Source organism: Ursus americanus, chromosome 10, assembly GCF_024610735.1.
Source record: "Ursus americanus isolate L20-20 chromosome 10, mUrsAme1.1.p, whole genome shotgun sequence".
In the NCBI taxonomy this organism is placed as follows: domain Eukaryota; kingdom Metazoa; phylum Chordata; class Mammalia; order Carnivora; family Ursidae; genus Ursus; species Ursus americanus.
The window spans coordinates 63043976-63056502 of NC_142136.1; the positions used below are offsets into that span (position 1 = coordinate 63043976).

The window sequence follows — 12527 nt, forward strand, 5'->3', positions numbered from 1 at the left end:
GCTCCCTGCTCCAGTTACTGGTGAATTACGTAAACTTTCTGTGCGTTCATAATCCTCACCACTTTACACTTTGCAGGTCCCTGAAGCGGGCTCCAAAGGAGCGGCTTGTGTTGTAGGCTGTGTTGTGGCTCAAAACGTCCACCTCCTTCCTAGGTAGGGTTGCCAGACAGAATACAGGACATCAATTAAATTTGAATGTCAGGTAAACAAAGGTTTGTTTTTTTGGTTTTTTTGTTTGCTTGTTTGTTTTTTGTGTTTGTTTTTTTTTTTTTCCTATAAGTATATGCCAAATAGTACATTAGTTGTTACCAGGGGCTGGGGGCAGCGAAGAATGTTTTAGAAATAGGTAACAGTGATGGATGCAGACAATTGTGAATGTAATTAATACCACTGTGTCTTGTACACTTAAAATGGTTAAAATGGCATATTTTATGTTGTATCACAGTTTTGAAAAACTCGTGTAATATGCCAAAACCTTTTAAGTGGGTGGGTTGTGTGGTGTGCGAATTCTATTTTAACAAGGCCGTCAAAAAATCTTCACTGCTTACCTGAAATTCAATTTAAGGGGACATTCTGTATTTAACTTGCCGATTCTGTCAACCCTACAGAGGAACACGGCGCCGGCCTACCCGCGGAGCCGCGCTTCCAAGAACTGCGTGTTCGTCTCCTTGCCGCGAGGGGCGCTGTGGGCGGCGGGGCCCGGCTGGCGCGGCCCCTCTGCCGGCAGGAGGCGGGGCTGCGCGGCCGCGCTTCCGCGTGTGTGTAGGTGCTGGGTAGGGCAGGCGGCGACCTGGGTATGGAGGATGAGTTCGATGCTGCTGCAGCTGGCGGTGCTCGGCGTGGCGCTGGCGGCCGCAGCCCTGATACTGGTGAGGAGAGGGATGGGGGACCGACGCGGGTCTAGGTTCCCTGCTCTCTTGGAGACTCGGCGGCCACGCATCCTCTCCTCTGCATAGCCACTCTTCGACGTGTCCCTTTTCACCACGCTTCCCCCAAGCCTTGACCCCAGGATTTCCTCTCCTAGTATTTCACACCCCCTTTCTTCCCTTCTTTATTTTTATTTTGGAGCTTTACCTCCCTCTGTGCCCAGACCCTTGTACTTTTGTTCACTGTGGGACCTGCTCACCCAGTCTCCACTCGTCTCTTGGTCCCCCCGATCTCTGTCCACCCGCCCTTTCAGTCCCGACCTCTCAAGACTTCCTCCCGGATCTGCAGCTTATGCAGTTCTGGCTCCACCCGGGAAGGTCTTGAGCCCCCAGAATGTGTGTGCTCCCTAGATTCATCCTTTTCCTGATGTGGTTAAGCAAATAGAAGGTGGTGACAGCATTGACGAGAGCCATGTATTGCAGATCGGAATAGATCAGTGGGGCAAGAAGACCAGTACGGACACTGTAAGACCAAGACACACAGGCCTAGTGTTACCATATGTCTGGGAGTCCTTATGACCCAAAATTAAACACCCTATATTCGCTGCCTCTAAACGAGGCAGTACTAATTTGAATAGAATTCAAATTTGGGTTTTCTTTGCCATTACTTGGAAACAAACATTGTAAACACTTGCTGATCCATTAGTAATAGACAATTTGCCAAGTGAGTTTTCTCACATGTGATTTGGAATAGACTACCATCCAGTTCCTACATGGAGAGGTTTCAGCTTCCTGGACACTCAGATTCGCCCCCTGTATAGCACTGCTAGGAAGGCCATTCTTCCATCTTGCCAGGTTTGCAAACTCAGAGTGTAGAAACAATTTAATAGAGAAAAAGCAGTGTGTCCTGACTTCTTAGGTGATTTGTGTCTGGGTGAGAAAGGAGTCCTCTCTCTCTCTCTCCCTTAATGGTATAGGAAGATTTCAGGTTTTTGAGCAAGTCAGATTTTTGGTGGGGCAGAATTTTGACAGAATCCTAGACTGAATCTGCTTGGTGAATCTATCTGTTGCACAGAGTTAAATGCGTGCCTTAGGAGGGTGTACTGCGAGTATTTGATCCCACTAGCTTGAAGTGATTATAAGAGCTACCACTTACAGAGGACTTACAATATGCTGGGTGTTGTATTCAGTGTTTAACAGGGGTTATCTCTTGTGATCTTCAAAACAATGCTGACATAAATGTTACCATCATTAGCTTCATCTGATGAGGAGACTGAGATTGGAGAGAAGAGCTTATGTATGAAAATGTCACACAGCTTGTGGAACTTCATTTGTTTAAAATGCCAGAACAGGAAATCATTATAAAAAAACAAAAAGAAAAAAAAAACTAGTTTCATATATATCCACTTTCCATACATACTCTTCCTCACCCCACCTCCTTTCTGAATTATTTTGAAGCAAATCCACGACATAACACTTTATCTGTAAACCTTCAACATTTATCTCCAAATACCCCACCTTTTTAAAATATAACCATAGTAAAGTTATAGTGGATTTTTAAAAAAATTTAACCATTATTCAGGGATTTCAAACGTCCCGTCAGTTCAGATGCCTCATGTATGTTGTAGTATAGTCATTTGTTCGATTAAGTATTCACACCATTAGCACTCTATTGATCTTAATCTGTAACAATTTGTCCTCCTTTTTTTGTTTTGTTTTGTTTTTTCCCTTGTCTTTAATAAGTGGTAATTTGTCCTGTAGAATTTCTCACAATCTGGATTTTATTTATTGCATCCCCTTGGTGACTTCTAACATCTTACTCTGTCCCCTGAATTTCCTATAAACTGGTAGTAACATTTAGAGACTTAATCAAATGCATGTTTGAGTTTTTTAATCAAAATATGTGACTGATGCTGAATACTTCCTCTTGTATGATATCAGAAGGCTTGTAATATCTGATTTTCTTTGGTGTTAAGGTGGATCCAGGAGTTTAGGAGTTTTGTTAGCCTGACTCACCAGTTATACAGTTTGTCAACCTAAATCCATTATTTCTTTGGGGGTTGCAAAGTGCAATATTCTAATTGTATCATTCCTTTTTCATGTATTACCTGGAATTCTGTAATGAAAAAAATTCATTCTCAGCTATTCAATTACTCTGAAATATCTTTCATATATAAAAGGTAAGATAAAAGGCAAGTTTTCAAAATAATGCAATGATTCTCTGGCATCTTACAAAGAGCACTGATTCCTTTTAGTAGGAAACTAAATTTAGAAATCACAAACTGAACACTGGGGTGCAGAGTAGGAACTCGTACCCAGTAGTCAGGATACTGCCTCCATGCTCCTACTAATCATAGCAAATTCAATTTCAGTAGGTACCCAATGGAATATTATAAATGGTCACCACACTAAAGATGAGTAGCATTCCAAAAATTTATGAATTGACTATTTTAAAAGCAGAAAGTGTACCAATAGAAACAATGTTATAAAGGATGGTTATTTCCAAAGCTAGTTCCCAAATAAATATGGAAGGGAGCTATCTAATGTTAGTAGTGCATGGTGCTAGAGCCTACAAGTTGATACTTTACTTCAAAAAATATTGTATTCTGAATTCATATCTGGGATGTGTCAAGAATATATTCTTAAGCATTACCGGTCCCTACTGTGGGGATAGAGGAGTCTTCCCGTCATACCCTGGGTCAGTCTGGTCTTAGATGGGAGGTCGTCCTCACTCCATACATTCCACCTGCACTGTGAACTTATCTTCTGTCACATATAGGCTCCAAGTAAGAATGCGACCTCACTGTGTGTTTGCCAGGCATTGGGGGTTCAGGACATCTTAGAATAGATTGCACTTCTTTAGTGACTATTCCCTATTAGATCTGGGATGGTAGAGGCCTGGGGATGACAGGTGGGAAGAGACAGGGAGACTCCTAAATCATTAGTTCCTTACTAGTGAAAAAAAGGACAGTAATAAGTTCGTAAGTAAGGGATTTGAATTTTGTTGTCACGTCCAAACCACTGTTAATGGACTAAAAACTAAAAGTAAATATTCCACCAAAAAAAAAATCATGTAAATGATGTATTCTTACATAACAAATCTAAAAAATTGTCAACATAGCATAATTTCTTGTTAACATACCTACTTTTAGATTTCCTTTGTTGCATTTATAACTGCTACAAAAATGCCACACATCCATCAACATGAAGAAGAGAAGTTCTTCTTAAATGCCAGAGGACAGAAGGAAACATTGCCCAGCATATGGGACTCACCTACCAAACGGCTCTCTGTTGTCGTGCCTTCATACAATGAAGAAAAACGGTGTAAGCCCGATTTCATTTTTTGGGTAAGGGTCATTGGGAAGAAAAGGAAATTTAAAGTATGGACTTTCCTGTCTTCTCCAGAACGTTAATAGATGTGGGCTGTGGTGAGTGCCTGGTTGGTAGTTGGGAGTTCATAAGAGGGGAAACAAATACTAGCTCTAAAGGTTAGGGTCGGCATTATGAAGTCATAGGACTGAAGTGTTCTAGAGAAGCAACAAGCTAGACGTGAACAGAAAACAGACCTTCCAGATGGGAAGGGCCACTGGAGGAGAGTCCCAGAGGGGCCTGTTAAGTATTCAGACTTTTTCCATATGTAAACTGCATGTTTAGGGGCTTGGTAAGTCGTTTTCAAAAGCAATTTTTCATACATTTTTTTTTTCTTTAAGTGCCTGTAATGATGGATGAAGCTCTGGACTATCTAGAAGAGAGACAGGTATCATGTTTTCTCTTTCAATATGATGTCTCTAATTAAAACTAGACTAGATCACCAACTTGTAGATCACAGGCTAGATCCACTGTGAGAGGCAGCGCCAGCCATGCCTGGGCCATCAAGGTCCCCGGGCCATCAAGGTCCCCGGGCCTCCCGTGCTCAGCTTGCTGCCTGCCGTTAGGTGTTTGCAAGCAAGCCCAGCACATGGCTCCCTGCCTCCAGAAGCAGGTGGATGAACCCAGAACAAACAGAAAGCTGAAGTTTCTTATGTTCCCTCCCGCCCACTTTTCATCTTCTTGCCTGATGATATATTTAAAACTGAGAACGTCTGCAGACTTTGTGTGGCCACACGGTGCTGTTTTTACTGTTGTGATTTTTTTTAAAGACATTTATTTGAAAAAGACTTATAATGAGAGTGGACTGATCGTTGTTTTTCTTTATTATTCAGAGGAGTTCCCCTCATTTATTTTCTCTTCTTTCCCCACATAAGGAAAAGAAAACTAATATATGTCTTTGTTTTGTATCCTCAGCCGTTGTTGGAATCTCCTTGGAGAGTTTAAGGAAACAAATGAGCTTTGTGGCTGGCTCTTTTTTTTAGAAGATTCCTTGTTTTGATTTACTTTGGTTTTAGATTTTACATGTAAAAGGAAGATAGAAGATTCATTAAGAGAGAGAAGCCACATTCAAAACTTAAGTTGAAAGAAAAGAGGGAGAAAGGGGCACCTGGCTGGCTCAGTCAGTGGAGCCTGTGACTCTTAATCTTGGGGTTGTGAGCTCAAGCCCCATGTTGGGTGTAGAGATTACTTAAAAATAAAATCTTTAAAAAAGAAAAAAATAAAAGAGGGAATGGAGCCTTTATTATGTATGAGGCTTCCATCTCTCCTATTACATGTACTCATAAGAACCACATGGACACATGGACTAGGAATTGTTTTGTTTGTTTTGTTTTCTTTTTTTGTTTTGGGTGTTTTTTTTTAATGAGAAAACAGGCCAAAAGGTCATAAGGCTAAGAAATCGTGTATCCAGGTTAGAATTACATGTTCTAACCTGCAGCCTCACAGATTTTTTTCTCATCCACATTTGTAGCGTCTCTCAGAAGTGCTCAGCGCCACAAGCACCTGGCTGCTCCCACTGATTTGGTGCAGGGCGTCTTGGTGCGGGGCGGGCTGCCCAGGTGGGGAGGGGGAGACTCACGGACATTCCGTGTTTGCCTTCTGCTCCTGTCCAGCGTCTTTCCTCCTTTTGGTTCTTGGCCTTTTTACTTTATGTGGTTTGTATACTTACTTATATTCATGTTTATGTGTATCACACTAAAACAGTTGTTATTTAAACTCCTTGCGATTTTATCAGAATTCTTGATGACATTTATGCCAAATTGTGGTCTTTTATTTTTGTTTCTTACAGAAGCAGGATCCTACGTTCACTTACGAAGTGATAGTAGTTGATGATGGCAGCAAAGACCAGACTTCAAAGGTAAATAAACTTGTTTTTAGCATTGCCAATAGGTAGAAAAAATAGAATAATTTAGCAGATGTGAAGTCTTATTTCCAATTTTTATTCATCAGAGAATGCTAAAGCTGTGCCAGCACTCTCTATTGTTACGGTATGGGTAGTCAGAAAGACAGAGAGATTTCATCTATGGGAAGCTAGAAAATATACCTGCTGTTCCACCACTCCATAAGACCAGGGAAACTTTGAAGATCACCAAGTTGGGAGAAAACATACGCAATTCACCATGGCCACTGGGAGCCTTCTTTGCCTACCAATATATGGTTCCTTTTTCCTAAGTACAATTTTTCTTTCTTTATGTTCCACCTTGCCTTACAATTTCTAAAGCAACCATGCAAATAGAAAGATGCCTTCATATCTGGCATCGGGTATCAGCTATGTCCTTTGGCGTACCTCCATTCAGATTTACCCATGGGAGGTAACAAGTGTCTTAGAGTATTGTCCCCTCAACATCCCTACATTCTTAGACCTATAGCTACCGAGCTGCTAGAAAAAGTAAAAGCTGGTCTGCCAGGAGTGAGAATAACTTTACACTCCCTGTGGAAATGAGGGTCAAAAGGAGAGGGTATTGGGGTGCCTGGCTGGCTCAGTCAGTAAAGGATGCGACTCTTAATCTTGAAATTGAGCATGGAGCCTACTTTAAAAAAGAAAGTGGGGCCGCCTGGGTAGCTCAGTTGGTTAAGTGTCTAACTCTTTTTTTTTTTTTTTAAAGATTTTTTAAAATTTATTTATTTGACAGAGAGACAGCCAGCGAGAGAGGGAACACAAGCAGGGGGAGTGGGAGAGGAAGAAGCAGGCTCCTAGCAGAGGAACCTGATGTGGGGCTCGATCCCAGAACGCCAGGATCACGCCCTGAGCCGAAGGCAGACGTTTAACGACTGCGCCACCCAGGCGCCCCAAGTGTCTAACTCTTAATCTCAGTTCAGGTCTTGGTCTCAGGGTTGTGAGTTCAAGCCCCGAGTTGGGCTCCACACTGGGCATGGAGCCTACATCAAAAATAAAATAAAAAATAAAAAAGAGAGAAAGAAGGTGCTGTTGATGAAGAGAGATAAGATAGAAAAGCAATGTGGAAAAGCAGAGGGTATGGACCATGCTCCAATGGCTTGATGAAGAGATGTACACAGTGAGTACAGATCACCATTTCATGGCTTTGATTATAAATCAAAAAGTAATGGCAAGAGCGCCTGGTTGGCTCTGTGGGTTAAGCATCCGACTCTTGGTTTCAGCACAGGTCTTAATCTCAGGGTCGTGAGATGGAACCCCACATGAGAATACACACTAAGTGGGAAGTTTGTGCCCCCTCTCCCTCTGACCCTCCCCCTGCTCACACACACTCTCTCTCCCTCAAAATAATTAATCCTTAAAAAAAAAAAAAAAAAACCGTAATGGCAGTTGAGTGAAAAGATTTGGGGAAAATGGTCCAGGATACGAACAACTTCTCTGAGGAGTAAGATCAGTTGCTGACAAGTAGATAAGTCATTAAGCAGTAAGGAGGGGGGTCACAATCACAAGTGTGTACCAGTCAATCAGTGCATGGATTTTATTTTCTCTAGCAGCTCTTTAGCGTAAATCAAGGAGTCAGAATAAGAGAGAGCCGCTGCCTGTTCTGTTGGTACCTCTGCAGGAAAGTGAATTGTGACTTCGACCTAGTGGGTCATTATTGGTTCTTGGCACCAGGAATTCAACAACTCTGGGCCACTAAAATGCACAGTGAGCATAATGTAGTCACAAGAAGAAGGCAACTAGAATAGCAGTACTTAAATACTGCTATTTAACTCAGTTAAATATTGACTAATTTAATATTGACTAAATATGCTATTGACTCAGAAACCCAGTTTATGTTACTGTCTTGGAATCCAAGTTAATATTATTCTGACTTTTATATAATTTGACAGGTAGCTTTTAAATATTGCCAGAAATACGGAAGTGACAAGGTACGAGTGATAACGCTGGTGAAGAATCGTGGGAAAGGCGGAGCTATTAGGATGGTAATACATAGTTTTGACATTTTTATCTAAAATATAAACTTTTTTTTAATGACTTGTTTTGCAGACTATAGTATATTTGTATTCTGCAGCTAGCTAGTTGAATACCACCATTTCAGGTTAGTGGTAATTAGCTTTAATAAGAACTTCATATAATTTTGTATATATAATGTGATCATATCTTAAAAGTCATGCCCATATCTATGACACACTGGGTAACTCAGGAGAATATGCGTATCTTAATCAAAGTTTAAAATGTTACCATGTACGTCTTTGATAACAGTTACTGGATAATAAGTTTAAATGATTTTTTTGCAGTTTATAAAATCTGATGTGGGTCTATCCTGATGAAATTTGCAGTCTGCTAGAAAAGATGATTGTACTTATGAAAGGTACATATGAAGTGCTATAGAAATTCCAAAAGGAATAGGTTACTTTCAGAGTCAAGGTACTCTGAAGAAGGACCACAAGTCAAGATAGATATATGGAAGAAAATATAAGGAGTGCCTTAAATGATTTAAAGGTTTATTTTATTTTGCTGCCCCCATGAAGAGAAGTCTATATATAGGTAGCCCAGACCTTGTTGAACATGGTCTCATCAGAAACCCTGCCTCCTAACTTTTCAGTCCCTCTTCCTCATGCACACAAGGTGACTCCTGGAGCACTAGCCATTACATCTACATTCCAGACAGGAAGGAGAAGGATAAAGGCAGAAGATATATACTGGCTGGTTTGCCCCCTTTTAGGGAGCTTTCCCAGAAGCCCCACCCAATGACTTACTTAATTCTCATTGGCCAGAACAGTGTCACAAAGCCACCCCTATTTCCAAGGAAAGCTGAGAAATGTTTCTTCTAACATTTTCATTCCTGACCTAATCAGAGATCCATTAGTAAAAAAGAAGGAAAGAATAGATACTGAATAGGTAACTAGCAGTCTCGGGCACATGTCAAGCAGGCTTGACAGAGGAGATGTCACCAAAACCAACTTCCAACAGCGGTGAACACTGGCTTCCACTTGGTTATTCCACTTGATTGGTTATTTTGAATAAATTAACCACTTCAGCATAATTATCACGTTTAATCCTCCTCATGTTGTCTCATGAATTAGGTCCTATTATTTCAATTATAGAGATGAGGGAAGTGACTCATAGGTAGGTAAAGTAACTAACTCAAAGTCACATAGTTACTAATAGGTAGAATGAAGATTTAGATTAGGTTAGTACTCTGAAATCCATACTCTTAACCTAACCTCTCTGATTGTGTGAAAAGTTGAGAGAAGAGCATGCCAGTTCAGCAAAATAAGAAAAGACAGAAGTCAGAAACTCTTAGAATATGTACTGGGAGCAGTGAGTTTGCTCTGACTGGGTCATAGGACATGCAAAAAGAAGGAAAAAAAATAGGATTGATACAATATCATGGTGGCCTTTAAATCCATCCATTCACTTACTTATTCAGCCAACAGTTGAGTGCCTCCTATATGCCTACTACTTTATTAGAGATACTGAGATGAAAGACAGCCAGGGGCACCTAGGTGGCTCAATGGGTTGAGTGTCCGACTCTTGGTTTTGGCTCAGGTTGTGATCTCATGGGTCTGGGATTGAGACCCATGTCAAGCCCTGCATGGAGGCTCCATGCTCAGTGGGAAGTCTGCTTGAAGATTGCTCCCTCTGCCCCTGTCCCCACTTGAGTGTGTGTGCTCTCTCTCTCTCTAAAATAAGTAATTTTTTTTTTAAAAAGACAACCATCCTATCCTTAAGGATATCATAATTTAATAGTGCTGTAAACACTCTATTAGAAGTATATGCAAAATATTGGCACCACCTTTCATCTGGAAGGAGCAGCAGCAAAGACTTCCCATAGGAGGTAAATTCTGCACTGAATCTTCAAGGTGGACTAGGAACTTTCCAGGCAAAAGTTAGGCCAGGGAGCTTGCAGAGGAGGGACATGACCAAAGGTATGAAAGAGTGTCACAATGAGGAACTGCTAGTGGTACATGTGGGTTGACTTTATAGGGATAAGATCAGAGGAGTAGATGGGTTCAGATCCTAAACTTTTAGGCTAGGGACTTTCAGACTTTCACTGTTGACAGAGTGACAGCAGCCAGTGCAGTAGTGTAAGCAAGGTACAAGGAATTGTTATTTGGATCATGATGGTGACACAGCAGCAGAAGAGGAGAGGACAGATGGGGGGGAATTAAAAATAAGGTAGAATTGTATCAGGTGATCAGGGAGAAGAATAATTTAACTATTGCCTTGGGTGACTGAAAGAAGGAGGATGTCATTTATATAAAACACTGAAGGAGGGGCTGGTTTAAAAGACAGTATCTTTAATTGAGTTTGAGCCATAGTAAGTTTGAGATACCAAGTAGTGGTATCCAGAATAGCCTGGTAAACTGTGAATGAGTAATTCACATGCATCAGGCATAATTTAACCTGTTAAGTTGGCAAGGAAGGAGGTATAGAGAAAAAGGACAACCGGAAACCAAGCCTTGGGGAAATGAAGCACATAAGGGTGAGCCATCCAAGCAGTGAGGGTGGGATTGAATGGGTAAGAATGGGAGGTGCCAACATAGATTGCTTTTTCAACAAGTTTGACAGTGAAGTGAAGGCCATCATTGGTACAGTGGAGAGTAGCAGTCATTAAAGAACCTTCTTTAAAAGTAATAAAGTGGCTTAAACAAGATCGAAAGCCAAAGGGTTTCTCCAGTTCACCCTTAACATGTATCTTTGAAATAATCCTTTGGTGTTTTGTTTTGTTTTTTGTTTTGTTTTGTTTTGTTTTGTTTTGTCTTTGGGGGTTTTGGGTTTTGGGGGTTTTTTTTGGCTTTTGTCTAGATGTTAAATAAAACTTCTATTCTGCTTTGTCACCTGTATTCTAATGGATATGATTTTTTAAAAATTACAGAAACTTATTAGTGGGTTTATCCTAAAGAATAAGTGATGAAAATTTTGTCTACATTTGTATTTATCTTATCTAAATTCTACTGTTAAATGATATCACAAGCTGTATTCTCCCATATCAAAGCATACATATATTTATACTTAAGAAACAATGAATTCGGGGCACCTGGGTGGCGCAGTCGTTAAGCGTCTGCCTTCGGCTCAGGGCGTGATCCCTGCGTTCTGGGATCGAGCCCCACATCAGGCTTCTCCACTAGGAGCCTGCTTCTTCCTCTCCCACTCCTCCTGCTCGTGTTCCCTCTCTCGCTGGCTGTCTCTCTCTGTCAAATAAATAAATAAGATCTTTAAAAAAAAAAAAGAAAGAAAAAAAAGAAACAGTGAATTCACTCAAATGGACCATGAGTTAAGAGTCGATGTATAGTTTATTTCCATGTGAAATACACACTCATAGAGCCATATTTTGCACAAAAGACCAGTCAATTCAATATTGACAGGCATAATTTTGCTAAGTGCCAGATCCCTCAAATAACATTAAATAGTATTTGGATATATCCACATTTCCCACATTTTAGTGACATTCTGTATTTTTTTATTCAGTAATTAATTTAAACTAATTTAGATTCCAGGGGCACCTGGGCGGCTCAGTCAGTTAAGCATCTGCCTTCGGCTCAGGTCATGATCTCAGGATCTGGCTCCCTGATCAGCAGGGCATCTGTTTCTCCCTCTGCCCTTCCCCCCTGCTCATGCTTGCTCTTTCTCTCTCTCTCTCTCTCTCAAATAAATAAAATCTTTAAAAAAAAATAGATTCCATAACAAAGAATACTAACAATCTATCATCTTAGGATGTGTTTCACAGCTAGTTTGTGTATATTATACACAAGTTCAGTCCACCCATAAATATGTTCTTCATATGCTGCCCTAAGGTAGCCCAGATGCATATATAATACATATATAATGTATATGATATTTTACTTTTTTGTGTATTTATTGACATAAGATATCTTTTATTTTTCAAATCTATTTTCTTACCGTATTTTGTAAGGTATTAGTGGTTTGATCCCACAAAGTTTTTAAAGTCATTAAATAGGCATTAGATACATTTGGAAGGATCTTAATGTAAGGTGTTTTCAGAGAACTTTGGCCTCCTGCCATTTCACACGTAGTATTAGATTTTAGACTTCCTAATATAGCTGTTTTAAGTAAAGCAAAACAAACTGATATGTCATTGAATTTAACTTTAATTTTAAGCAACTTTCTTTTAATTGAAATGTTTAAATACAGGGTATATTCAGTTCTCGAGGAGAAAAGATCCTTATGGCAGATGCAGATGGAGCCACAAAGTTTCCAGATGTTGAGAAATTAGAAAAGGGACTGAATGATCTACAGCCTTGGCCTGTGAGTATAAGAATATAGTTTAAATGATCTTCAGTCAAGGAAACAGGTAGTCTAAAGTAACATTAAAATAGAGTTTACATGTAAGTTAAAAAATTGGTGCTTCTTTTGGTGTGAAATTC

General features: G+C 40.3%; 1 protein-coding gene across 4 annotated transcripts in view; it reads left to right on the top strand.

The window, feature by feature from the left end:
* The first annotated feature begins 29 nt into the window (after window positions 1-29).
* The window catches only part of ALG5 (ALG5 dolichyl-phosphate beta-glucosyltransferase), a 45069-nt gene continuing 32571 nt past the window's right edge, over window positions 30-12527 (top strand). For 2 of the 4 annotated variants that reach the window (XM_087865173.1, XM_045796945.2), the window contains exons 1-6: window positions 30-869; window positions 4019-4190; window positions 4577-4623; window positions 6025-6093; window positions 8025-8117; window positions 12295-12408. In XM_087865173.1, the coding sequence (XP_087721299.1) occupies window positions 804-869; window positions 4019-4190; window positions 4577-4623; window positions 6025-6093; window positions 8025-8117; window positions 12295-12408 (561 nt within the window). In that variant the 5' untranslated portion in view covers window positions 30-803. Of the gene's footprint in view, window positions 870-4018; window positions 4191-4576; window positions 4624-6024; window positions 6094-8024; window positions 8118-12294; window positions 12409-12527 lie in introns of those variants that run through there. The other 2 variants (XM_045796944.2, XM_045796946.2) reach the window with 2 other exon arrangements.